A 25881-nucleotide genomic window follows, 5' to 3' on the forward strand; every position below is an offset into this window, starting at 1 on the left:
GAAACAATAAATTTTATCTGCCATGAAGGTGACTATCAGTAAATTATTTGAATTTTGCTTAAATTCAAATTAATCTAATTTTTTTTTGTCAAATGGAGGGAGGTTATGGTGGTTATTCTTCTTTATGTACTCCAGTAGGAAATAAAACAATAAATGCATGACTAAGATTGAACAATAATGAATCTGTTGGATCAGTTGGCAAGTGTAAATGATTGTACTAACCGGGAAATTGGTATTAGCTATTAATTTATGAAGTTATGTATTTATTTTTCTTCATGCAGACATGTGCTCCTACGTATCAAAACCATGTTTCATTTTTTACTTCCCCCAGCCACAGATCCTTGTTGGTATCCTTTCCAAAACAGTTAAAACCAGCTTATCATACTAGTAAAAATATTATTATTGTCACAACCATCTATCAACTTCCTAATTAATGGCTACCTGTAGTAAACAAATCAAAATGGGTAAACCAAACCATAACTAATTAAAAAACAATTTACACTTGTCTGCATATTTTTTTAAAAAATATTCGATAATATTGAGTTTGTTATAGTTTATCACTATACTTTTATATACTCCATCCATCCCATAAAGATTTCATTTTTTTTCTTTTTCCAACACTTGACTACCCATCTTACTTAAATTTTTTATGGATTTTTTATATAGTCGCATATAAAGTGCTATTTATATTTTATCATCTAATAAAAATAGAAATACTGATGATAGAAAAATTTTAAATAAGATGAAAAGTTAAATGTTATATAAAGACTGAAAAATAGAGTTTTTATGGGAGAGAGGGAGTAATACGGAGTAATAATACACAAGTTTATCAATTCTTTTACGACGTGCTATTGGGATGGTATAGAATGGACTTCCTTTTCTTTTCCTACCTCACCTAACATTTGATGAAGAGAACGGTGAACCGGGAAAAGCCCTGTGAATTTTCAAACTTACCCAGTCAGTGGATGGGATGCTATGCGATCATGTGAGCGACAAGTTACAAGATCCAAACCAGTCGTGGAGCAGTCAAGCCGCGCACGCAGAGAGAGGCAGGCAAGGCAACGCAACGAAGGCGAAGCTGCCTGCCTCTGCCGCGCCGCGCCGCGCGAGATCTGGGCGGAAGGGAAGGCGCGGCGCGACGCGACGCACGAGAGAAACAAAAGGAAAAGGGAGGGGCGGGGGGGACAAAAACCTTCGCCGCACAAAGCGGTTACCGCGTCCCCCCAGATCTCGTCGCCGTGCCGTGCCGTGCCCTGCCCTTGCCCCGCTGGATACCGGCGGCGCACCGGCGCGGCCGCGCGATCCGATGAGGCGGCGGCCGTTCCTCGACCAGCGGCGGCCGTCGTCGTTCAAGCGCCGGTGGCAGCAGCGCCCGTGGTGGTTCCGCCTCGCGGTCACCCTCCTCCTCGCCCTCGCCTGCCTCTTCCTCCTGCTCGCGCTCCGGGGCTCGCCCGACCCCGACCCGGTGGTGCTCCCCTCCACCGACTCGTCCAGATCCGCGGCCACCACCTCCCCTCTCCTCCATCAGGTGAGCGAATCGCGTCTCATATCTACTTTGCTTCACATTTCGTTAGCTCATTTGCATTTGGCTTTTGAGTTGATCCGGTTTTAATTAGTTCATGATCATGAGTAGCGTTTGAAATTCGTGGCTCCTGTAATGTGCAGAGATCTTACCTCGATGGCGTTACGGATGCGTTCAACATGACCGACGAAATGCTGAGTGCTCACTCGTTTTCAAGGCAGCTTATGGACCAGATTTCCCTTGCAAAAACCTACCTCGTCGTTGCGAAGGAAGCCAATAACCTGCAGTTTGCAGCAGAGCTTAGCTCGCAGATACGGCGGGCGCAGAGCATCCTTGCGCATGCTGCAGCCCATGGTGGCACGGTGACGGAGCAGGATGCGGAGAAGGCAATTAGGGACATGTCGGTGTTGTTCTTCCAGGCGCAGCAGTTCCGCTATGATAGTGCAGTTACAATCATGAAGTTGAAGGGTCAGATTCAATCCCTAGAGGAGAAATCGAAAGCTGAGGCGGAAAAGAGCACCAAGTATGGGCAGATTGCTGCCGAGGAGCTTCCAAAGGGGCTTTACTGCCTTGGAGTCCGGTTAACCATGGAATGGTTCAAGACAACTGAGCTCCAGAGGAAGTTTACTGAGAGGAGCCCAGCAGTACAGAGCAACCTAAGGGATAACAGCCTTTACCATTACTGTGTTTTCTCGGACAACATCCTTGCTGTTTCTGTTGTCGTCAATTCTACAACTCTAAATTCAATGCGCCCTGAAAAGATTGTTTTTCACTTGGTGACTGACGAGGTGAATTATGCTCCCATGAGGGCGTGGTTCGCCCTGAATGATTACAGAGGAGCCACTGTGGAGATTCAAAAGGTAGAGGATTTCACTTGGCTCAATTCATCGTATGTTCCTGTTCTTAAACAGCTCCAGGATGCTGCCACCCAGAACTACTACTTCTCTGGCAGTGGTAATCGTGGAACACCAGTCAAATTCAGGAACCCTAAGTACTTATCAATGCTTAACCACCTGAGGTTCTATATCCCAGAAATCTATCCAGAATTGCGTAAGGTCGTATTTCTTGATGATGACATTGTTGTCCAAAAGGACTTGTCGGAATTGTTTACCATCAACCTCAATGGAAATGTTATGGGAGCTGTAGAGACTTGCATGGAGACATTTCACAGGTTCCATAAGTATCTTAACCATTCCCATCCTCTAATCCGTGCTCATTTTGATCCTGATGCCTGTGGCTGGGCATTTGGTATGAATGTTCTTGATCTTGTGATGTGGAGGAATAAGAATGTGACAGGTATATATCATTACTGGCAAGAGCGCAATGCTGATCATACCCTATGGAAGCTTGGATCTTTACCACCTGGTCTTCTTGCTTTCTATGGCTTGGTTGAGCCATTGGACCCCAAATGGCATGTCTTGGGACTGGGCTACACAACAGTGGATCCCGCTACTATCAAAGAAGGTGCAGTGTTGCATTACAATGGAAATATGAAGCCATGGCTAAAAATTGGGATGGAGAAGTACAAGGGCTTCTGGGATAACTATGTAGACTATTCACACCCTCTGCTTCAGCGGTGCTTCACGCACTAATGAATGTGTATCAACATTAGAATTTTTTGTGAACTTCCTAGTGGAAATGCTTCAATGCCTTACTCAACAGCCACACGTGAACACAGTAACAGAACTGATTAACTTTGTCCTGAAATTACATCCTCAGATTAGACATGGGCGGCCGTTTATACTACCTGTAGTTGATGAAGTACAGCAACCACAGATGTGACTGGCACAGGTAAACATCAGAAAGAGCCAAGATTGCCATGGATTAGGCTGTTATTTGAGCAGCGTCCATTATATACATTCATAACTCGCAACCACCAATGTAATTTTTTCAATTTTGATTTTTTGGGTGAGAAAATTGAGGGCATAATTGTAGATTTGATTTAAAATTCTTGTGGTGTCACAGCAAGTTTTGAGATATATATATTTATTGGATGTTCAGAGTAAAGCTTATTGTTTAAATGTCTCACAAAGCATAATTATCGTATATATTTTCTAAATGTTGTTTTGCACTTTGCATGCCCTTTATGAGGCCATGCAATGTTAGTATAAAGTATAAACAAAGTTAGCTCATCCAGGAAATGTGACTTTATGACATGATGTCGTAGTAATCATAAGGATTATCATGTTTAACCTCAGAGAGAAATTTAGTGCTTACAGAACTTTTGATGAATTGTCGTGCAAGAAAGTGTTTACACAAAACAAAGTGTAATATTCAGAACAGAAATATTATTTGTGCTGCCATCGGCTACAAACTGGTAACTGCAGCTGCTTAGCTATTATTTTCTTTCCTTCTCTTCAGGGCTATTTAGCATATGGCAGCTATCTGGGTCATCTCTTTTGAATTGTTTTTGCAGTTTTCCTATCTATACCTTTTATGATTCATCATTGCATTGCAGTCATTTTCCAAATCCAAGTATCTTTTTGGTTTTGCTGTGGCTACCTTACTTTGGTGACTTCTCCATCAACATTGGTAGAAGGAGCATTGGTCCTCTTTTTCCTTCTGGATCTAAACTTTCTCCGCCTACGTCTCTTGCTTGTCTCTTTTGTTTCATCATTATATATGGGCATACGGGGCTTCACATCTGCAGGATCAGCCACAGGTTCAACAGCCTGTGTACTGTTTTGGTTGGCTTCACTCAAGCTATCCTTCGAAGTCTCCAGCTCAGTCTCAGGACTGGTTTCCTTCATTGGTTCAACTTCGTTGCTGGCTTCCACCTCTTTCTCCAGCAGATTACTGCCTCTGCTTTCATAGTTGGCCTCACCTTGTGAGTTCTCCAACTGTCTAGTGCTATCTAGTTCTTCTGTGCTATTATCTTGACTATCTGCCAATTTGGGGCTCCACTGAGGAAGTTCAGATTTCCCCAAGTGGCTTCCCTCTAGAGCATCATTTGAATTATCATTGGCATCACCTGTTGTTTTGTCTTGTGGTTCATCATCTTCCCTGTTAGTTCTAAGCTTTATAAAGTGTTGTTCTGGGGAACTATTTTCTTGAGGGTTGCTCTCTGATGCAGTGGTGTTGTAGGGATGCGGTTCTTCTGTAGTAGCAGGTGTGGAATCACTAGAGTTTGCATACTTATCGACCACCACAGTATCAACAGTTGCATTTTCGTTGTTTGTGCTTGCTCCAGTGCTCTCATCTTGGTTACTCTCTGACGCACTATTGTCGTAAGAATGATGTTCTTCTGCTGGAGCAGAGTCACCAGGGTTTGCAGAATTCTCAGGTACCGCTGTGTCAGAAGTTGTATTCTCATTGTTTGTGCCAACCAAAATGCTCTCGCTGATATTTGTATCTGATTTCTTGTAGTCGTGCAACTTGGTCTTGATCTCTTCAAGCTCAGCTTCTTTTTGCTGCAGAAGTTCCTTTATAGCTGCCATTTGTTCAGGGCCTGAAGCAGCCGCATTCTCTTTCATTTGGTTGATATGACCCTCTTTTTCCACTAGAGCCGCTTCCAGCTCTTTCTGGGTATTTGTGAGATATGTCGTGGTGGTTTCAGAATCCATGAGCTTGTTTTTCAGTTCTGTCCTCTCAATGCTTAGGACAGATGTTTTGGCTTCTAATTCATCCATCTTTCTCCTCATCTCTTTACTGATTTCTTGTTCTTTCTGGCAAAATAAAACATTACTATGTGATTAACGATATATTATGGAATTCAAAGATCAGGTATCTGAACTGACCCAAAAAATGATTATAGAACCCAGTAACTGAAAGGCATACATTCTTAAGTTTTACATATCTAGAGTGCTTGTATCTATTATCTAAAAAAAAATCTAGAATGCTACTGGTATTGCAGTGTTTACCTTTCGGAATGATTATAGATTGAACTAAGAGGATGTTCAGTTGAGTATATATCTCTGTCTATTTGAAAGTAATACTCCGGATTTCTGATATGATGTATCTAGCTCGAAGTTTCTCTGGAACGCTGTCAGTATGGAAGTCTTTGGCAAGTTTGAATTTTAGTTCCAGATTACACAGCTTGGGCTTTACATAACTTTTGTGAGTGCAGTAGTGCAGGGTGAGGTGTATACTTCATCTACTACCTCCATATTTTAATGTATGACGTCGTTGATTTTTTGTCCAACGTTTGACCATTCGTCTTATTCAAAAAATTTATGTAATTATCATTTATTTTATTATGACTTGATTTGTCATCAAATGTTCTTAAGCATGACATAAATATTTTCATATTTGCACAAAAATTTTGAATAAAACGAATGGTCAAACGTTGGTCGAAAAGTCAACGGCGTCATACATTAAAATACGGAGGGAATATTAATATGCACAGGGATACCGAGTACACATTCACATTCTCCGGGAGTACAGCTTCTAGCCTCTTAGGGGAGCTTGAATTTATTTCAGTACTTGTATTATGTGAACATGATGTGTTGATTAAAAAATATATAATGCTAGACTATTTTTTGGCTACAACTTCCTGGATGGCCAATGTATAAGAATTCGATGCATGATATTCCAGAAATATATCCATACCTGCAGGAGGGCTTGAAGGGAGATAAGCTGCTGATCGCGTTCCTGGAGGAGGATGGAGAAGACGCGGCGCTCCCTCATCTTGTGCAGGATGCCCACGCTCAGCGCCGCAGCGCCGAGTGCCAGCAGCAGCAGGAGGAGGTAAGGAGGTGGCCTCTTGTTGTTGCTGCTTGCCATCGTGTAGCCTCTTGATCTGTACTTGCTTGAATCCATGCCCCCTCTTATTGACACCCTTCCAGTATCTTGTGCTGTTTACTGCAGAATGAGGCTACTACTATGGCAGCAATATGAAGAAACTGAACTTGTCTTTTTGGTTGCTTGGATTCTGGAAAGAAAAGTAACTTGCTTAGTGATGGAGAAACATGGCACTGGGAGGTGCAGGCTGTTAGCTAGCGTATACTGCTATGCTTCACTTACTTCAAGGTGAGGCACATGCTCTTCAAAATTTGATTATTTAGTCCTTATAGAGATTAGGAGCATAAAGTTTGGCACTTGACTTTTGTTAGTGTCTCGTAAGACGCTGGCAATAGCTAGGATGCCTGCACTTGTATCTGATCCCAGAGTAGGATGTCTTGGATCACAAATTTATTCCTTGGACAAACCCACAACTTTGCATACAGTCCATTGAACTCTTCTTTCTATAGGAAAGTGGTCCGTATCTTTGGGATTTCTACCAAATAAGCAAATAAGCAATTCATGACAATAATTTTGACAAACGAACTGTTTACAAAAATGGCTTCATGAGAAGAATTGTTACAAACGAACTCAGGAAGCCATAATCCTCAGCAAAAAATATTTCGTAGAGAAACGTGGAAAAGCATACTCTAAAATTTGATCTCAATCGCAAACGAGTCCTGGCAGGCTGGCACTCTAAGCAATATGAATTCATTATACACAAATATCCTCCAGAATGATGCACTGTGAGAGCCATCTTGGCCCTATCTCTTCTGAAGCTACAAGCTCGTAGAACTAGTGCATCGCTTCCAAGTAAGAAGTTTCTAACTAGTAAACCATACAACTCAGTTCTAGCCCAAATGAACTGGCAAGTCAATGGCTGAAGCTAGCTGTCCTTGTGAATTGTGATGCTTTGGCTATCTGTCCTTGGGATTCTTTAGTTCGAAGTTACTCTAATCAATGCAGCCTGCTGACCTCTTCACAACTGTGAATATCTCGATTTCTTTAAAATTTTAATACTATTCATCAGTTCAACCAAAGACGTGCGCCATGTTTGTTTCCTGCATTAAGTCAGTAATCCCAATTATGAGTTGACAACTTTCAGAACTGACAACATCAATACCAAGCAGAATTATGAACTTCACCTGACAATTTTCATTTCAATCAATATCATATACCTAGCAATCAATTATACCAAAAAAAAGGCAACCCATTCCAGAAGATGAAAGTATTATGCACTTTTGGCAACAGACAGCTATATAATCTTCAGAACGTCGCTGAGGACAAGAGCCCATTGTGTCCAATGTGTTCCTCCCTGCACCGTTACATTTCCAGAGGAAAGGAACCATCAGCACTAGGGATGGATGATAGTAGGGTGAAAGATTGGTACATGTAACTAGTCTGAAGCATGACTTCAACTAACCTGACAGAATACAGCGTATGGATCTCTTAAGGGCCCATCACATGATAGCTCACTTGTGCTTCCATCTATGAATGTCCCATCAGCAAAAATGACCTGATTCAATTTGATTAACCATTCTTGTATCATAGCACACTAATGAAAGGTCTTTTTAGAACATAAAAGAAAAGAACAATGTGTAGTACTCCCTCTGTCCCAAAATATAAGGGATTTTGGATGGATGTAACACATCCACCCAAAATCCCGTATATTTTGGGATGGAGGGAGTATTTGGAAAAGAAATCATTTCAGTGAGAAACAAATAAATGAAATAAACCACCCTAGCATTGATAAAGATAAAGCAATAAGCACAATGCAATGCAGGAAAGCATATAAACAAACCTCTGAAGCATAACCAGGAGTTTCCCCAGCAGTTGGTTTAATAAATGATCCTACTGGGCAAGTTTGTTGGACTATTTCGCAGAATGCTATGAGTCTCTCCCTGTTGCCAAGCTCTACTGCCTGAGAAAATGAAGAGATAATTTATCACTGAAATGCCTAGACTGCAGTGTTCTAAACTCTTTTAAGGCTTGGTTGGCCTTCTGTCAGTACTCAAAATCAAACTTCTAATTGGATGGTTCCTTCAGCCATATATGCCGCACTATCATGGCTGTATGAATATTTTTGTGCTGGTGAAGTGATGTTTAAACATGTAGATCCAACCTGCACAATATCATGGCGAGGAACCCTTGGAAGTGGCTGAACTCTATAGCCCTTGGTTGACATGACTTCTGCAATAAGCATGCCTCCCTGTGGATGGTATAAGACTGTCACTTGATATCTTGCATGCTGTTTTATTTTTTCATTTTATTGGTTAAAGATGTGGAAATTTATAAATAACTTACCTTGACAGCTTCTCCAACCATTTGCGGAGCAAGAAACAAGCCTTGAAACAGTGCCCGCATCACATGTCCAGGTGTAGACCCAAACTCTACCCCAAGTCCAGGTGCAGACAGGCGAGCTGCTGCTGCCGCAACCAAATCTTTCTTCCCTGCGACATAGCCACCACAAGGTGCAATTGTCCCACCTGGATTCTTTATCAAACTACCCGCAATCAAATCTGCTCCCTGCCATGAAAGTACCCAATCAGGTAACTAAAATCTAATGCTTAAGGTGGCTACAAGCATGAACATACCACCATTGGAGGCTCTGACGTCTCAACAAATTCACCATAGCAATTGTCAACCATAACCATGCAGTTTGGATTTTGCATCTGCAATGAGTTCCAAAACATGACTCCATGAGCAAATATCACCATATGCATTAGTTAATGCACATACAGAACATGCTGGTCCATGAATTCACAACATATCATCTTGCCTTTATCAAATCTATAGCTCGCTGGATATCCGATATGCTTAGGCTCTTGCGCCACGAATAACCACAAGATCTTTGTATGAAGGCGCATCCGGTCTCAGGTCTGACAGCATTTGCAAGAGCATCCCAATCAAGGCCACCATCTGCTGCAAGCTACAACTGAAGCCACATCAGTAACTCACAAATAGCACAATGTAAAGCATTCCTGGTGTTTGTAAGGTGAAGAAATCAACAAACCGGAACTTCTCGGTATGCCACTCCAAAATCCTTGAGCGATCCCACATTGGCCGACCCCCTGATCCCAATCACCTCCTCCAAGGTGTCATAGGGAGGACCAGCGACAGCCAGGAGCTACACATTTTCTAAATTTTCATCAGCTCCCAGTTTCTAAGCTAGCAGAAGCAATGCGAAAACTCAGTTCATCCAGGTGTTCTCTAATCTCTTACCTCGTGTCCAGGCCTCAGAAGAGCAAACAGAGCACAGGCAATGGCGTGCGTCCCGGAGAAGAACTGGAACCGATTAACAAAGAGCTCATCACTAGTACAAGAAGCTCAGTTTTTCACGAACGCGCAAAAGGATTGCGCGTCAATATATTACGGTGTAGGTACAAGAAGCTCAGTGGAGCTCAGCAATGGAAGCAGTGGAGAGAGTGGAGTGGAATGTATGGAGAAATGGGGGGAGTCAGAGAGAAATGGTAGCGCGTGTGGACATGGAACCTGGGGGCGGACAATGGCGGCCTCGGCGCCGACGATCTGGGCGAAGACGGAGTCGAGCACCTCCCTGCCGCCCCCGTCGTCGTGGCCGTACCCCGTCGAGCCACCGAAATGCTGAAATTCGCGGATGCCGCGTGCGCGTCATACCCTGAACCTGACAGCGAGCCGCATACGGCGGAGGAGGAGAGAAGACGAGGGAGGTTTACGTGCGGCGCGACGTGGGCGGCGTGGAAGGCGGCGGAGACGCGGGCGGAGTTGAGGGCGAGCGCGCGGTCCACCTCCCGGAACTCCGCCTGCAGCGACTCCACCGCGCGGGACACGTCCGGGTGGAACGCCGACGCGCGCGCCGCACGCCTGCCGCCCCGCGAGGCGGGCGCGGAGCGGGGCCACGCGACGAGCGGGGAGACGGCGGCGGCGGCGCCCGTCATCCCTTTCGCTCCGCTTGGGCAGACGTTATCCTCGTCCCCGCGAAATGTTTCGCCTCCCTTAAGCCCAGCCTAATGCGGCCATGTGAAGCGAGAAATGGGCCGTGGCCGTCTGATGAGGCCCATTACGAGAGAATCTGCTTCGGCCCAGGCCCAGCAACCTAGTAGCTCTTTCAAAAAGGCGAAACCACCCCCAACGGCGATTGGTTGATGGTGCGAAGCAAAGCATGCGGGGTAACACGCCACACAATGCTTGCACTCAACGAAGGCTAGCTAAGCTAAGCTTAAATCATTGCCTCCCACTGCTCCGCTTGCTGCATGCTGCTCTATATCACTTGCTGTGTCCCGGTGTTTTCTCTCATCAGGATCAAGCTCGTCTCGTTGATCAATGGCATCAGACAAGTGCTCATCGTTTCTACTAGCAGCGGCAGCGGCTGCAGTGCTCGTCCTCGCGTCGGCGCCGGTGGCTCATTCGTGGAGCAAGGAGGGTCACATGCTCACATGCCGAATCGCGCAGGTGAATGATCACTATCAATCGAACCATTCCTGAACATTTAGGCTGAATGACTGATGATTATGATGCCGTGTTGGATGCAGGATCTGCTGGAGCCAGCCGCGGCGCACGCGGTGAGGAACCTGCTGACGGAGGAGGCGGACGGCGACCTGTCGGCGCTGTGCGTGTGGCCGGATCAGGTCAGGCACTGGTACAAGTACAGGTGGACGAGCCCTCTCCACTTCATCGACACCCCTGACAAAGCCTGCAGCTTCGTCTACTCAAGTACGCTTAGGCAACTCTTCTCCTCCATCAGTTTCTGAATTATGCTATACTCTGAATCTGCTGTGATAATGGTGTATATGTTGATCTGTCTGTCGCGTTTGGGTTTTCAGGGGATTGCCATGGCGCGGATGGTGCGGAGGATATGTGCGTCGCTGGCGCGATCGCGAACTTCACCTCTCAGCTTATGCACTATAATCACGGCAGCGCCGATCGCAAATGTGAGAACTACGCAGTTGTAGTATATCATATCAACCAATATAGTTTAGTTGTCATGTATCTCTTGTCTGACTGTTCATTTTCTTTCATATTGTTGTAACTGCTTGTAACGCAGATAACATGACTGAAGCACTGCTATTCTTGTCACACTTCATGGGAGATGTTCATCAGGTAACCTTACCAATTAGTCTACTCTCATGCACTCCCTGCAACAGTTCATACACATCAACATACTAACTATTTTATCTGTCCATCCAGCCAATGCATGTTGGGTTCACGAGCGACCAAGGGGGCAATACGATTAATCTACGCTGGTTCAGGCACAAATCCAATCTCCATCATGTAATCAACTTCCTTGATCCTTGCACATAATTCCTTCCATGTGAAAAACCTGCCGTTAAGCTCAATTTACTTACTTTTCAAGTCTGTCTGGTGTTTTTTCAGGTGTGGGATAGGGAGATGATACTCACAGCTATTGCTGAATTCTACGGCAAGGACATGGATGCGTTTCAAAAGGACCTTGTGCACAACTTCACCACGGTAAGAGAACTGCCTGAAAACAACTCTTCCAAGCAAAGAAACATGAGAAAAATTCCTGCAAAATTATTTTGAACGAACGAATTTCTGCAATTTTTCATCTCCAGGGAACGTGGTCTGATGACGTATCCTCTTGGGGAGACTGCGAGGATCTCCTGTCTTGCTCAACCAAGTCAGTACAATCCAAAATTCTGAAACCACAATTCTGTATTGTTTAACAAAGAAAGAATCGCCTTGGTTTTTTGCATTCGAATCATATTTTTCTATCATACAACAGGTACGCTACAGAGAGCATAAATTTGGCTTGCAAATGGGCGTACAACGATGTCCGTGAAGGCGAAACTCTGTCAGGTAATGCTGCCTTTGCTAGAACAAGCACACATCTCTGAAGTCTGAACCTAGCTGATGTCATGGGATTGTCAATTTGTTATTTCCAGATGACTACTTCGGCTCACGGCTCCCGATCGTGACACGACGAATCGCGCAGGGGGGAGTTAGGCTGGCCATGTTCTTGAATCGGCTCTTCGGGGAGCACAACCGTGACGTCGCATCACCAGCCTGAACTGATAGCTGCTTCAGAATTCAGAAAATTCAGAAGTTAACCACACGTGTAATCTAACGGCCGCATCCATTTCATTTTATTTTTACGTGATACGTGACTCTATTTTTACGATGAATAGTTGATGCCAACAATGCTGATTAATTAACCACATAGTAATACAAGTAAGCAACGCTTGAAATCAACAGGACATAGCAAACCAATTCCATTCTTTTCTGATCATAAAGAGATGTACATCCACATGTATGATTAATTGTATCTAGACAAGATTCAATGACTATACTACTCTCATTGCACCAAGCTGTTTCTGCTTTATAGCCTACTAGAATTTTTTTTAAAAAAAAATTGCTAGTATGCCCCAAAGTTGGGTTGCATACTCAGTTTTGCTACAAACGTGAGTGGCTTTGCAGATTTCATTTGCCACAGAGTTCTGGCCGATATTCTCTCTTTATCGTGATTTTCTGCTTGATGCCGCGATGGTGAATTATCCCATGGGCTGCATGCATGGGCCAAATTACTCGCGTTACAGATTCTTTTGGAAATAATAATGATAGAGGTACGTTGCAATTTTTTTAACGCAGTCATGACAAATTTAGACATTCTTTATTTCTAATTTTACTGAATTTTGTTGTTTTTGTAAAGGAACAATATAAATAAGCCCGAAATGCTCTTGAGTCTTGACACCATAATTTTGGCCAGGATTTTTTGTTATCTCTAGTGAAATGACTATCCATGATCATCATCAGATGAATAATTAAACAGAAGACATGTGCATGCAACACACGCGTTTTCCAGCGCATAAATCTGACTGTTCCCTATCGAGATAGTAGTTCGACACTGACCAAAACGGGGAGTTTGTTTCACTAATCACGGCGCGGTTTTAGAGGCCCCACACCACGCACGCAGCAGCTAGGTGCTAATCTAACGTAGTTTTTTTTTTTTTGACGCAAATCTAACGTAGTTTTTTAGCGAAGCGAACTGCTGGATTCCACGGTGTTCGTCTCGCCACCTTCCATTTCTGTTTGATGATTTAATCCTCTGCCCAGTTCTTCACTGACGAACGAACAAGCTCGCCGCCATTGCCAAACCACCTTCTTCTTCTTCTTCTTCGCCTCCTCATCATCCACGATCAGGTCCATTTGGGAGATCAATGCGAAATTGTGCAGTTGCTGCGTCGTTCTGGGGCGGAATTGATTGTGTTCTTCAGTCTATCTAATCCCTATTAATCGATCGTTGAGGGTTTGAGATCGGATTTGGCGATGGCGATTACGAAGGTTCTCGGATCGAAACCTGCCGACTGCTTCCAATTTCAAGATCCTAATTCCTGGTACTTCTTCACCTGTCGCTCGTCCTATCCCCTATCGTATCTATCCCCAATCATCTCCTTGTTCATGTTTGAGACGCTTTGCGTGTGTTCATCTCCTAAACGATTCGTTAACTTCTATATATATGTATATATATATTTGCCTTCGTTAGGGTTCAATGTGATCCTAACATATGACTTGTTGATTGTGTCCCTGTAGCGCACAGACTGCATGGATTTTCTTCCATGAAAATTCTTCATTTCAGGTTTTTTTTTTCCAAAAAAAATATCGCTATCTTTGATCAGGTTAAGATGACAGTAACTCGATCATAATACACCTGTAAGATGAACTTAACTTTCAGTTTTGACCGAATGTAGCACATAACAGAGAAAATAAACTGAGATGTAAACTTTGACACATTAACAGAATAGATGAGCATATTTGAGATGAACAGTGCAGAATCTTTTGGGTCTCTTTCCTGCACTCTGCTAGTGGAATTGCATGTTATCCTGGTTTTTTTTTTGACAAAATCAAAATTTCTCAATCTTGCAGGACTTGCATGACTGAGCTTGTAAGCGATGTGGTCGTTGAGGTTGGAGATTTCTCCTTCCATCTCCACAAGGTACATCTGCTACACTGATCTCTCTTTCAATCTCCTATCTTTTTCTAGTGCAAATTCACTATTGAGTCTTGAAGTACAAATGCGCAATAAATTGAACTCATTACACATGCGTCAACAATTTGGTTTCTTGATGAAAAGATATCATCTGTCATCCTGTTTTCTTGTTCCATGTCCTGTTTGAGGTAGCTGAAATCGATATATTGATGGATTATCTGATTTTTGTGACAGCTATTTGAGGGTTTAAATGAATGAATTAACTACTACAAAGATTAAAAAGAAATGTTCAAGAACAGGGACAGAAGCCTTAAATTCTGCATAATCTGAACATTTTAAGATTTTTCTCTACTGACGTGTGTCAAATTGCTCTTCCATTTCCAGTTCCCATTGATGAGCCGAAGTGGCACGCTGCAAAAGCTGATAAGCGAAGCAGCCGCCGGCGCCGACGACGGCGAGCCGTGCAGCGTCAAGCTCCACGACGTCCCCGGCGGCGCCGCGGCGTTCGAGCTGGCGGCCAGGTTCTGCTACGACGTCAGGGCGGAGCTCGACGCCGGGAACGTGGTCGCGCTGCGGTGCGCGGCGGAGCACCTCGGCATGACCGAGGACCACGGCGGCGAGGGCAACCTCGTCGAGCAGGCGGAGGCGTTCCTCCGCGACGTGCTCGGCAGCTGGGACGACGCCTTGCGCGCGCTGCGGTCGTGCGACGGCGCGCTCCTCCCGCTCGCCGAGGAGCTCCTCGTCGTGCCGCGCTGCATCGACGCGCTGGCGAGCAAGGCCTGCGCCGACCCGACCCTCTTCGGCTGGCCGATGGTGGAGTACTACACGGCGAGGGGCCTCGAGGAGACGGTGATGTGGAACGGCATCGCCACCGCCGGCAAGCCGAGGTCGCCGGGCCCGGACTGGTGGTACAAGCAGGCGTCGTCGCTGAAGCTGCCGGTGTACAAGAGGCTCATCACGGCGATGAGGTCCAAGGGCATGAGCCCCGAGAACATCGCCGGCTCGCTGACGCACTACGCCAAGCGCCACCTCTCCGGTCTGACCCGCCACTCCGGTTACGTCGGCGGCGGCGGCGCGTCGGGGACCGTGCTCTCGGACGTGGAGCAGAGGGCGCTCCTGGAGGAGATCGTCGCGCTGCTCCCCGTCGAGAGGGGCGTCGCCACGACGAGGTTCCTGCTCGGGCTCCTCCGCACCGCCACGATCCTGAACGCCGGCGCGGCGTGCCGCGACGCGCTGGAGAGGATGGCCGGGAACCAGCTCGAGGAGGCGGCGCTGGAGGACCTCCTGATCCCCAACACCGGCTACGCCGTCGAGACGCTCTACGACGTCGACTGCGTGCAGCGGATGCTGGAGCAGTTCGTCGCCGCGAACACGTCGGCGTTCGCCGCCTCGCCGGAGATCACGGACGAAGCCCAGCTGGTCGACGGCCCCTCCGGTGAGCTCATGCCGATCAGCACGGTGGCCAAGCTTGTCGACGGCTACCTCGCGGAGGTCGCGACGGACACCAACGTCAAGCTCTCCAAGTTCCAGAGCATCGCCGAGCTCGTCCCGGACTACGCAAGGGCCATCGACGACGGCATCTACCGCGCCATTGACATCTACCTCAAGGTAAGCAAACGCTCGGAGAGACAGAGTCTTGAACTGGACATTTTTCTATGGAAAAAATATTAAAAAAATTAGTCAAATTAATTGAGATAACATAAGTCTATAAAAAAACATGTGAGAATAAGGCCATATTTAGATCTCATGGTAAAAAATTAATTTGTTCCTGTAACGACCCGCCTCTCCCAGGTCGGGCCCACTTACATCTGGCAGCTTTCATAGCCTCTCCCAGGCCGGGCCAGATAGGTGCCCTCACAGACCAACACATCTGCACACTTTGTGCTCATTCGTCGTTCTTTGGAAATTGGCTTCCGGAAAAGAAGTTGCAACTTATTGATATGAGTATTCTATTAATCTTATTAAGCCCTAGGCCGGGATGTTACAGTTCCCCCTATCACATCGAATGTTTGAACACATATATGGAGTATTAAATATAAATGAAAAAAATAACTAATTATACAGATGACGTGTAAATTGCGAGACGAATCTTTTAAGCCTAATTGCTCCATGATCTGACAATGTGGTGCTACAGTAAACATTTGCTAATGACGGATTAATTAGGCTTAATAAATTCGTCTCGCAGTTTACAGACGGATTCTGTAATTTGTTTTGTTATTAGTCTACGTTAAATACTTCAAATGTGTGTTCGTATATTCGATGTGACACGCCGAAACTTTACACCACTGATCTAAACACAGCCTAAATTTGATGTACAATTAGAAAAAAAAATTCTAACAATTAATAATACATGTACAACAGATATAATTTGTTTTTTTTCCTCTTGTATAGATTGAATTTAAACTTCCATGTTTGTGTAGTGTCCCATATTAACCCTAATCTATATTATCAAATTTTATGAATATTTTTTATATAACTTTCATGTCTCGAACTGCATTAGAGCAGCAACGTGGTGATGCTCTGGCTGTGGACGCAGGCGCACTCGTGGCTGACGGCGTCGGAGAGGGAGCAGCTGTGCAGGCTGATGAACTGCCAGAAGCTGTCGCTGGAGGCGTGCACGCACGCGGCGCAGAACGAGCGGCTGCCGCTGCGGGTGGTGGTGCAGGTGCTCTTCTTCGAGCAGCTCCGGCTGCGCACCACGGTGGCCGGGTGGTTCTTCGTCGCCGACAACGTCGACCAGGGCTCCCCCATCGCCGCCGGCCGGTACGCGCCGGAGAGGAGCGGCGAGCTGGACTTCGGGGCGGGGCCGCCGGAGGAGGAGGATGGCGACGACGACGACGACGAGGCCCGGAACAACGTGCGGTCGTCGTCGTCGGCGACGATGAGCGTGGACGACATCAGGCAGCGGGTGGTGGAGCTCGAGGAGGAGTGCTCGAGCATGAGGGAGGAGATCCACCGGATCGGGAAGCCCAAGGGCGCGCTGAGTAGGCTGTTCCGGAAGCTCGGGCTCGGCGGGAGGTCGGCGGCGAGGCGGCAGCAGCAGCAGCCGCCGCCGCCGCCGACGAGCTCCGGCGACGAGAGGCGGAAGTCGATGTCCTTGGAGTGTTAAGGTCTACGTGTGCGTTTCAGTTCGGTGTGTTTGTGTTACTGTTAGTTTGGTTAAATTATCATTTGTTCGAACTCTAGAATAGATTTTTCCCCCTTTTGGAACAGGAAGTTATTAGAACGTACATGGAGTATATCTATTGTCAAAATTCAGTTATTACTTTAGAATTTAGATGCAATCATGCAAATATTTGGTGAGGGTGCTTGTCTAGAGAACGTGCTGCATTGAATACAATACAAGTGCCTTAAGGTTCAAACAGTATGCAATAGATGAGTACTCCCTCCATCCCAAAAATAAAAAGACAAACCCTGATTTCCGTGTCCAACGTTTGACTATCCGTCCTATTTGAAAAAATTAAAAAAATAAGTCACGCATAAAGTATTAATCATGTTTTATATCTAACAACAATGAAAATAATAATTATAAAATTTTTTATGGACAGTCAAACGTTGGCACGAAAACCCACGGTTTGCCTTTTTTTTTGGAACGGAGGGAGTAATGACTAAGCTAGGTTTATTTTATCTATAACTTTCTTTTTAGGTACCCATGCGGCCATGCAACATTTGCATTACAGGTGCAATCTTGAAGGTTTGTCTTAAGGAGAAATTTTTAGCAAAAACCATGAGCAGAAGCGGAAACACTAACATTCCACTCTAAAAAACGAAAGCCAAGCTCGCTCACTTCTCTGTAAATATGTACTCCTACTAGCCAGCATCAGGATTTCTGATTTCATAAACTCGACCCCCGAAAATCATCATCATTGTACAGAAGAAAATTTACATCCGCAGCAAAATCGGCAATTCTATCCAAATTGTGCCTCAACTGGCGACTAAAACATCAAGAATGCCAAGTAGCTTGTAGCTACATGCCAAAAATTATTAGCTCTGTTAAAAGGAGGAAAGTTCAGCAGCCGCCTGACAGGAATGGCTCTGGCTCCTATATATTCAGGTATTTGCAATATGGTCTTAAGATATTTGTGATTGGACTGAGTAACGTAAGTCTGTAACTCGCAGATCTTGTTGAATACTACATTGATGAACAAAATCACGAGAATGTGATGGAAGAAGCATAAGAATGGAGGAGAGTAAGCGTCTGCTCTGCTATTGCACGTTTCCTTGCCTGCTTCACCCACTCGCTAGCTATTTCTGCTGCTTCACTCCCTTGTAACCCTCTTTCCAAGGCCTCCGCTGCTGCACTCAAGTCTCCATGTATAATCAAGTTCTCCACTCTGTTTAGAAGAGACTCAATTCCGTCTCCAGATTGGTCCTCTTTGATCTGAAAACCATTTACACAAAATTTAGAAATCCAGTTTGATGTTATATGACAGACCACTGTTAGTGTTTATCATGCAAGAGGGAATTTTTGAGATCACTTGACTGCCAAACAAATTAAGAACAAGAAAACGGAAGCTTGATAGCCAGCTAGCTGAAGAAACTTATTCTATTCAATGGACGGTTCAGTGTCAGGCAACAATGCAATAGGGAAATCTAAAAAAAAGTGCTCAAATCAAAGCTGGTAAAGATCCCCTAGGGCAAATAGGGCCACTACAAGTCAAAAGTGGTAAGGAAATACAATGCCTGGAATAGACACTACTAATAGGTAGTTGACCAGAAAATTCAGAACCAGCACACAAAATATTTCAGTCACATCAATATAAAAAAGCTAATTGATGATCAGTAAGAAAACAACGTCAATTTATTTTCACCTTAATGGATGAAGCCACATGAGCAACAGCATGAGTCAGCATACCACCACCACCCGCTGGTATAAGGCTGAAATGCCTGACTGTTTCCTTCAAGGAATTAAACTGCAACAAGAAATAATGATATATCATTTATTCTGGACTAATTATTGGGTAGCCAAGCCAGTTTTTCTCAGCGAGCATTCATGATTAACAACAGTTAATATTTGGAGCAGGTATTTAGGAGCAAAACAAGCAAGAAGGTGGAGGCATCATTAGAATTCTCACACAATGATGAATTAATAATGTCGAGCGGTGTGGCACACTAAGTAATAAGGCTATGAGCTGTAATCATTTATTGCAACACAAGGAACTTACCTTTTGTTTCAAATCCATAGGGGTATCTGATCCGTACTCGAGAACATCTTCTGGAATTGATGAAAGAGCCAATTCTAACAGTGAGTCCTTATCAATACCTTCAAGAGATTTGCGCAATTGATCCACCTCTGTCCGGATTGGTGATCCAGTGGATAGAGCATCTTCCAAAGCAAGAGTACCCTGCAAGAAGAGTTACACGTTCAGTTGACATGAACTTAGGAAGCCTGAAAGAAAAAAGTGAGATGATAACTAAGCTTGAAATACTTGGATGGCATCAAAGTGAGGATCTTACCAGAGCAAGCTTATGAACCGAATGACTCTGCCGAGTTTCTTCAGATCGTGCATAAAACGCCATGCACAAAGCATCTATCTGAAAAATATGCAAAAAGAAAAAAAGCGAAATTAAAAAAATACAAGCAATCTGAACTTCCATGTATTGCACAAATTGTTGTTCTAGCAATGAAAGACATATCAGGAGATAGGATAAGAGAGTTCACTATGTCATATTGCTTCACCAGGAGAAACTAGACCAATTAATATAAAATTATGCTTAATGGTCAATATTTAGGGAAAAACTGACTAATAAAAGCAGAATTGAAAGGTGTAACATATAAGGCATAGGACCCCAATAGATGAAATTTGCGTGCTATCATTGGTTCTAGTTCAATATGTTAGCACAATATAGAGTGTAGAGTTGCATGATATGAGGAGTTTGATGAGCGATTTTCATATCGATAGAACAAACAGTAATTCCATACGTTCAATATGTTAGCACAATATAGAGTGTAGAGTTATGGCTGCAAGACAAATAGATAGTAAATACAGCATACTGTCAGAGCCTAATGTTGTCTGGACGAATAATCATGAGAATTTGAGATAGATATAACCATATAACCTCAAGAAGATATTTGAATGTCAAAATCCGTATTTAATTGTACGATCTGATGAGAAAATTTTCAGGATATCATGTACTCCCTCCGTCCCAATTTAAGTGCACCTAGGACCGGATGTGACATTTCATAGTACAACGAATATGGACAGGCATCCAAACCTAGGCGCACTTATATTGGGACGGAGGGAGTAGATACTATTTTTTTAATGTATTATGCCTTAGTGTATTGCAACATAAAAAATTATCAGCGAGCCAACCTAATCAGTATAGGCACAACCAGACAGCTTAGAGAGGAACACAGTAAAAAAAAAATATGTGAACACATTCATAAGGTTTATCTTAGCATGCTAAGACATGCTAAGACACTAATTTTTAATGTATTATGCTTTAGTGTATTGCAACATCACAAATTATAAGCAAGCCAACCTAATAGGCACAACCAGATAGCTTACAGAGGAACACAGTAAAAAAAAAATATGTGAACACACCCATAAGGTTTATCACGCTATGAACACAGAGATCATGAGGAAGAACTTCTAAAAAAGTAAGTTAATTTACTATGAAGAGGGAATTATGGTGGTTTCAATTGCAAAAGGAAATATATAACATTATCCTTTGCCCTCAGTGTTCTAATCATTACCACTAAACATGTGCACACTAAATCATCTGTCTTTCCTGGCCTAACCACCCACAAAAGAAGGAGAGCAAGTCATCCAAGGTAACCCACCAGCTGCAAATATAAATCTGCACCAATATTTTAGGCTATCAAGGCTGCTACCTAGGTGAGTGCTTAAACATGGGGTCACAGCATGCATTAATATCTAATAGCCAATTAGAACATTGCCTGCAATAAAATAAAAGATAGCAAAAGTCCATACATTGAGATTTGCTTCAGCAATCTGTTCGATCTGGGATGCTCTCTCTTTTGCAAGAGCTGCAGCAAGCTCAGCCTTTGCTAACTCGCGAACCTTCTCAACTTGTTGACTTGTTTCCTCATCCTGTTACATTAGCCATACCAATGTCAACTATGTAATGATTAGCATAAAGAGGGCAGAGAGTTTATAGCAGATAGAAAACAAATCTGACAGACCTTCTGCTGCAGCTCATCCCTTAGCTTTTGTTCAGCATTTTCTTGCAGTTCCTTAATCACAGCAGCTGACTTCAATTTCTCTTTCTTCAGCTCCTAAAACAAAACAAAAGGAGAAAAGAAGATTAAAACCACCACAAAAAAATAATCAATCTGAAATTAAAATATAAACAAGAGACACGATCTGCATTCTATAGGAAAGAGAGATTATATACAGGTCTAGTGAAGTGAAGCGAAGGCATATAGAGCAAAAAAATTTTGCTTTTTGTGTAAATTTAAATTACATATCCACAGAAAAAATGAAAAGGTTTAACTCCTCCTTCCCTCTCCAAATGTAGGTTGTCATGGTATTCGTGCAGTCAAACACTTCGAACTTTAAAACTCCATATATGTATATTAGCCACATGGCATCTGAATATTTATGTAATTTTTTTCATGATATTATTATTAAAAAACCTATGGTCAAAGTCTTAAAGATAGAGGATGAAAAGTAAAAAGGACCTAAATCTTGAGATATAGGTATGCGTCAAGCTGTGTATATTTATATAGCTGAGCAGGTCTTTTTTCGGTGAGAAACATTGTTCGCATCCAGCAGAATACAATGTTTATGGAAACATGATCAAAGAGACTAGCGATAATAAAATATAAAATGTCACAGACCTTGTCCAGAATTGCTGCCTCTTCAGCATACATGAGCTCCCGAGCCCTGGTGTCCTTCAGCTCCTTTTCATATTTCTCCTGAGAAAACATAAGCAGAGTACTGACCATTATAAAATGTAATAGTATAAAATCAAAAGAATCAATTATAAACGTCATTTGTCAAATTTGGAACTGCTACAAATCCACAAAACATCAGTTCAACAGAAGAAAAGAGGGAACATAATACTGTAAATCACAAAGGCATGCTAGTGTTGAAACTCAATGCAGTAAATAACGAAGCAGTCATAATATGAAATCGAAAGCAAACCTTCAACTTCCTTTTCTCTTCTGAATACATGTAAGCATCTGCATCTGCCTGCTTTCTTTCAGCAGCATGAATAGCCTCTATGATATCAAGTACAATTTTCCCATCATCAGAAGTTCCCGTACTAATAACACCATCGTGTTTACTTTCCTTAGCACCCTGATAACAGAAAACATCAGATATATTAACATTGAAAAGGTACCATTAAATTATTTCTATCAACCTTGTAATTAGAAAGTATTTCATCGATATTAGTACCACAACAATGACTAAAGAGGAGAGCGTACCATGTCTTTAGAATTATCAGGTTCTTGTAGTAAATATGTCTCAGCCAGAGATTTATGTTCAACTGCACCAGCGCTTGATGGATCCTGCAGACAACGATTAGTTCGATGAGATTGTTGTGCCAGTGTCATTATTCAGTATTCAGAAACTGCATCATCAAATAATATGAAAGCATAAGACTTTGGCAAGATGATGCTAAATGCACATATTGGTGGGGGTGTTGCTAAAGAGTAATCATAAGAACTAAAACATAGATTGGCACCAACCGATTGTGCCATTTGATCTGCATATTGTGTAGTCCATAACAACACAAATTTGTTTTAAATGAAGCACCATAGGAATTCATTTCAAATTTTACATTCTAAAGGATCTCTCAAGTCCAAAAGGAGATTCCAATTGAGTCAGTCCTACTCCAGTATAAGTCCTTCATTCATGTTAACTTAGCAGTCAAACGCCTCCTCCCCGTCCCCCATCTGTCCTCCATTTGATGTAATCCAATATTGACTTTAAGTTTAACATAACTCATGTGGACTGACTCAGCCTTCCATTGATTGCTCAAAAAATATATATTATAAGACAAGTAGTTTCATTTGTAAACCATCGCTCCAGAGTATAGAATCCTTATACGCAAAAGAAGTTATTAATCATCCTTCAACCCACAAAAGTCATGCAGTTGCCAAAATGGAAAGTTAAAAAATAGAAGATGTTGCAGTCGACCAATCAAAATAAATATGATGGTAAGGATGGGCATATAGCAAGTAGACATAAGTTTTCCCCACAAAAATAATAATAATAGAGAAGATCACTGAAGTTCAAACCTTTGGTCCATCTGTATCTGTGTGTACATGATGGGAAGGACCTGCTGTTGCTAGGCTCGATTGTACCGGAGAAACTGAAGTGGTTGTCTTGTCAGTTTGTTCAGGAAGAACTTCTCCTGTTGCCTTATCATCAACACTTGGATTTATGTCAATAACAGGAATATCTTGGGACAGTGGTTTAGCAGCAGCTCCATGTTCATCTGGAATTTGCGGTGTCCCCTGGGCAAGGGTTTCTTTTTCCTTTTCTTCAGAGGAAACAGTCTGCTCATCAGTGGTTGGAATTTCTGGTGGACCCATCCCTTCAGTTGGAAGGTCCTTTTGAGGATGAGCCTCGTTGTTACTGTTCTGAACAATGTCAACATTTGGATCTGATACTACTTGCTTCTCATCAACTTTTTGTTCAGAAGGAGCCTTCAGATCATCGTATATCTTTCTGATATTTTTTTCCTTCATTGTAGAGGGAAATATTATATCCTTAAATTGATCGTCTATGTAGCCAGCTTGATAAGCAGCCATAGCAGCAGCGCCGACCATCAGAGTTCCAAGCAGAACTTTCGGAACATTGCTTCCTGACTGAGAAGGTTCTCCTTGAGGGCCAGGGACAGTATTCTGTGTTGAACTCTGTTGGGAAGCTTTTGTCGACTTGCTTCTGGGTCGAAGAAATGCTGGACTTGGGACCTGTTAAAAAGGTATGTGTGTCATTTATAGGCCCCCAAAAAATACTATGTAAGAAGAAAGTGGTTTATGACAGTAACAGACAGAAGAAATCATAAGTAGCCTCTTTTCCGTAGAGACTTTTGTGTTTTTTCTATACCTCATTAATGGGATCAACATTCAACAAGAAACATTACAGTATATCACAAAAGCATTATGAATGGGATTGAAAAGAAACAACATATTGCAAAAGCATCACGAATGGGATAGACAAGAAGCAACAGATTGCAAACACATTACCAAATCTAGTAATCTGCTATCGAATTGTGCATTCAATGCACATGAAAAATGACTGCATTTGTGTGTACAAAATGGAGTGAGCACAAGAAAAAGATGGAGATGCACAGAGTTTGACAGGTCATCAACTGAGCCTGAGGTTGTCCTTGCGTCAATACTGCTCCCAGCAGAATAAGTAGCATTACATATTATCATGAGAAGATAGTATGGTTATTTTTTTTCCGATACAAGAATTCACCATGGACTTTTCTGTGTTTTTCGCTTCTTTATGTGATAATCAGCATTTTACACAGAGAAGTAAACAAACTGCATATACAGCTAAATAAAGAAAAATATTAAATCAAGTTACAAATATCATAGTTCAAGCAAGGGCAGTCTAAGTGGATTTTGTTTATCTTTTGGTACCACATCAAGTTAAATTCTTTGAATCCAAACAACTGCCTTCCAAACATTATTATAGTCGGAACAACTACTGCAGAACTGTGTCTCGCATCAACTAGAAAGTTTCACAGAATCACAGCAGAAGTTTTTTTTAATCAATAAATAAATCAAGCTTTCTATACTCTAGGAGGGCCATTTGATTGCACTAGTCAATTGATCAATCTAATATAGATAAAAGAAAATCGCACACAACAATTCCTTAGTTCATGTGATGTTCCACAACATTAAATACGTAATACCTACAATGTGTAAAACTGGTACAAAATTCAGCATAGCAGCTATGCAAGATACAAATAGATATGGTTATTAGCTTAGGTCCCCAATATCATCATAAGACCTTAGACAAATCAAGCAGAAAACTGGTTCAATGTAACAGCATTATGCTCCAAATAGTCCTTGATTTGCTAGGCCCATATCAAAACACAGAGACACTAAGGTCCTATGTTAATACAACTGTAAACATTAGCAGCATTTTCTATCTATTCGCGCATCAGTACACATTCCATCAATTTAATGAGTAAGCATGCCAATTCAAGAGTGCCCCAAGTAAAGCTCCCTCAGAAAACTACCGATTTGCCTACACAGCAAGCGCCTCACAGAACAAACAACTTGATCGACCGCAAACAAACGGAAACGGAAATGCTAACCTCGCTGGAGATCGGCCTAGGGATCCTCCTAAGAGGCCGCAGCGGGTACAGATCCCGCACGCACCTGCAATAGAGGCGGGGAGGAACGAGCATTAGGCCAGGAAACCCTAACTCGGATGGGACAAACATCTACAGGGTGTGGGTGTGCCCTTACCGGCGCAGCATGGCGGGCGGCCCCCTTGTTCTTCTCGCCGCTGCGGAGGGGGAGGGGTGTAGAGGGACGTCGCTCCGATCGTCCCGCAAGGTCTCCGCCTCGCGACCGCGGCGGCGGCGGCAAGCCGGCGAGGGAGGCGGCGGCGGGTGGAGAGGCGGAAGCGCGGCGTTGCGTTGTGTTGTGCGGCTTCGCGAATGAAAGCTTCCGGAGAGGTGGGGTAGCGGAGTGCTTAAGGTAAACTAATCTGAGGGGTAAAATGTAAAATTCACCGCACGGCCCAGTCACGTGTCTATCCCATTCAGAGCGTCCACG

General features: G+C 43.4%; 6 protein-coding genes and 1 long non-coding RNA gene across 9 annotated transcripts; 4 read left to right on the forward strand and 3 right to left on the reverse strand.

Annotated features, from left to right (window-relative positions):
• The first annotated feature begins 1028 nt into the window (after window positions 1-1028).
• Window positions 1029-3529, forward strand: LOC4337139 (probable galacturonosyltransferase 10). Its single transcript, XM_015780790.3, has 2 exons — window positions 1029-1528; window positions 1666-3529. Exons 1-2 carry the CDS (start codon window positions 1307-1309, stop codon window positions 3112-3114), a joined length of 1671 nt encoding a protein of 556 aa, XP_015636276.1. The 5' UTR covers window positions 1029-1306; the 3' UTR covers window positions 3115-3529.
• Window positions 3530-3663: 134 nt separating this feature from the next.
• On the reverse strand, window positions 3664-6619 carry LOC4337140 (uncharacterized). Its single transcript, XM_015780791.3, has 3 exons — window positions 6485-6619; window positions 6071-6392; window positions 3664-5187 (listed from the first exon to the last, which is right to left on the reverse strand). Exons 2-3 carry the CDS (start codon window positions 6278-6280, stop codon window positions 4021-4023), a joined length of 1377 nt encoding a protein of 458 aa, XP_015636277.1. The 5' UTR covers window positions 6281-6392; window positions 6485-6619; the 3' UTR covers window positions 3664-4020.
• LOC112938669 (uncharacterized) lies at window positions 6062-6827 on the forward strand. Its single transcript, XR_003241862.2, has 2 exons — window positions 6062-6208; window positions 6307-6827. It is a non-coding gene; the product is annotated as an uncharacterized lncRNA (long non-coding RNA).
• On the reverse strand, window positions 6746-10199 carry LOC9267409 (uncharacterized). 3 transcript variants are annotated; one of them, XR_003241861.2, is made up of 12 exons: window positions 9937-10199; window positions 9734-9844; window positions 9464-9526; window positions 9255-9368; window positions 9021-9170; window positions 8836-8913; window positions 8546-8767; window positions 8364-8450; window positions 8043-8162; window positions 7665-7757; window positions 7420-7556; window positions 6746-7302 (listed from the first exon to the last, which is right to left on the reverse strand). XR_003241861.2 is itself a non-coding variant. In XM_015779435.3 (11 exons), the coding sequence occupies exons 1-11, from the start codon at window positions 10156-10158 to the stop codon at window positions 7497-7499; spliced, it is 1320 nt and encodes a 439-aa protein (XP_015634921.1). In that variant the 5' UTR covers window positions 10159-10199; the 3' UTR covers window positions 7386-7496. The 3 variants fall into 3 exon arrangements, 1 of the variants encoding a protein (XP_015634921.1); XR_003241860.2 differs by having other exon boundaries at window positions 7387-7556; XM_015779435.3 differs by lacking the exon at window positions 6746-7302 and having other exon boundaries at window positions 7386-7556.
• Window positions 10200-10435: 236 nt separating this feature from the next.
• LOC9269929 (endonuclease 1) lies at window positions 10436-12545 on the forward strand. The gene is made up of 9 exons (XM_026024740.2): window positions 10436-10672; window positions 10753-10933; window positions 11044-11151; window positions 11265-11320; window positions 11408-11491; window positions 11594-11689; window positions 11794-11858; window positions 11964-12037; window positions 12124-12545. The coding sequence occupies exons 1-9, from the start codon at window positions 10544-10546 to the stop codon at window positions 12246-12248; spliced, it is 918 nt and encodes a 305-aa protein (XP_025880525.1). The 5' UTR covers window positions 10436-10543; the 3' UTR covers window positions 12249-12545.
• A 646-nt stretch (window positions 12546-13191) lies between these two features.
• On the forward strand, window positions 13192-17468 carry LOC4337143 (BTB/POZ domain-containing protein At5g03250). The gene is made up of 4 exons (XM_015781576.3): window positions 13192-13572; window positions 14102-14171; window positions 14550-15773; window positions 16702-17468. Exons 1-4 carry the CDS (start codon window positions 13505-13507, stop codon window positions 17272-17274), a joined length of 1935 nt encoding a protein of 644 aa, XP_015637062.1. The 5' UTR covers window positions 13192-13504; the 3' UTR covers window positions 17275-17468.
• Window positions 17469-17976: 508 nt separating this feature from the next.
• LOC4337144 (MICOS complex subunit MIC60, mitochondrial) lies at window positions 17977-25775 on the reverse strand. The gene is made up of 12 exons (XM_066309938.1): window positions 25570-25775; window positions 25416-25479; window positions 23377-24054; window positions 22561-22644; window positions 22277-22432; window positions 21970-22047; window positions 21313-21405; window positions 21101-21220; window positions 19623-19700; window positions 19331-19510; window positions 18977-19078; window positions 17977-18546 (listed from the first exon to the last, which is right to left on the reverse strand). Exons 1-12 carry the CDS (start codon window positions 25578-25580, stop codon window positions 18316-18318), a joined length of 1875 nt encoding a protein of 624 aa, XP_066166035.1. The 5' UTR covers window positions 25581-25775; the 3' UTR covers window positions 17977-18315.
• Window positions 25776-25881: the final 106 nt, after the last annotated feature.

Source organism: Oryza sativa, chromosome 4, assembly GCF_034140825.1.
Source record: "Oryza sativa Japonica Group chromosome 4, ASM3414082v1".
Taxonomy (NCBI): Eukaryota; Viridiplantae; Streptophyta; class Magnoliopsida; order Poales; family Poaceae; genus Oryza; species Oryza sativa.

Excerpts from the sequence above, each read along its gene's own strand:
- LOC4337139 (XM_015780790.3), top strand. The coding sequence starts at position 1,307 with ATGAGGCGGCGGCCGTTCCTCGACCAGCGGCGGCCGTCGTCGTTCAAG. Across the intron at positions 1,529-1,665 it reads CCTCCCCTCTCCTCCATCAG|AGATCTTACCTCGATGGCGT; the intron begins GTGAGCGAATCG and ends TGTAATGTGCAG.
- LOC4337140 (XM_015780791.3), bottom strand. The coding sequence starts at position 6,280 with ATGGATTCAAGCAAGTACAGATCAAGAGGCTACACGATGGCAAGCAGC. Across the intron at positions 5,188-6,070 it reads CCCTTCAAGCCCTCCTGCAG|AAAGAACAAGAAATCAGTAA; the intron begins GTATGGATATAT and ends TTATTTTGCCAG.
- LOC9267409 (XM_015779435.3), bottom strand. The coding sequence starts at position 10,158 with ATGACGGGCGCCGCCGCCGCCGTCTCCCCGCTCGTCGCGTGGCCCCGC. Across the intron at positions 9,171-9,254 it reads TGGCATACCGAGAAGTTCCG|CTTGCAGCAGATGGTGGCCT; the intron begins GTTTGTTGATTT and ends CTTCAGTTGTAG. Across the intron at positions 7,557-7,664 it reads CATACGCTGTATTCTGTCAG|GGAGGAACACATTGGACACA; the intron begins GTTAGTTGAAGT and ends GTAACGGTGCAG.
- LOC9269929 (XM_026024740.2), top strand. The coding sequence starts at position 10,544 with ATGGCATCAGACAAGTGCTCATCGTTTCTACTAGCAGCGGCAGCGGCT. Across the intron at positions 11,859-11,963 it reads CTCCTGTCTTGCTCAACCAA|GTACGCTACAGAGAGCATAA; the intron begins GTCAGTACAATC and ends ATCATACAACAG. Across the intron at positions 12,038-12,123 it reads TGAAGGCGAAACTCTGTCAG|ATGACTACTTCGGCTCACGG; the intron begins GTAATGCTGCCT and ends TGTTATTTCCAG.
- LOC4337143 (XM_015781576.3), top strand. The coding sequence starts at position 13,505 with ATGGCGATTACGAAGGTTCTCGGATCGAAACCTGCCGACTGCTTCCAA. Across the intron at positions 13,573-14,101 it reads TTTCAAGATCCTAATTCCTG|GACTTGCATGACTGAGCTTG; the intron begins GTACTTCTTCAC and ends TCAATCTTGCAG. Across the intron at positions 15,774-16,701 it reads CCATTGACATCTACCTCAAG|GCGCACTCGTGGCTGACGGC; the intron begins GTAAGCAAACGC and ends CTGTGGACGCAG.
- LOC4337144 (XM_066309938.1), bottom strand. Across the intron at positions 22,645-23,376 it reads CAGATACAGATGGACCAAAG|GATCCATCAAGCGCTGGTGC; the intron begins GTTTGAACTTCA and ends CGTTGTCTGCAG. Across the intron at positions 21,406-21,969 it reads AGGCAGCAATTCTGGACAAG|GAGCTGAAGAAAGAGAAATT; the intron begins GTCTGTGACATT and ends GTTTTGTTTTAG.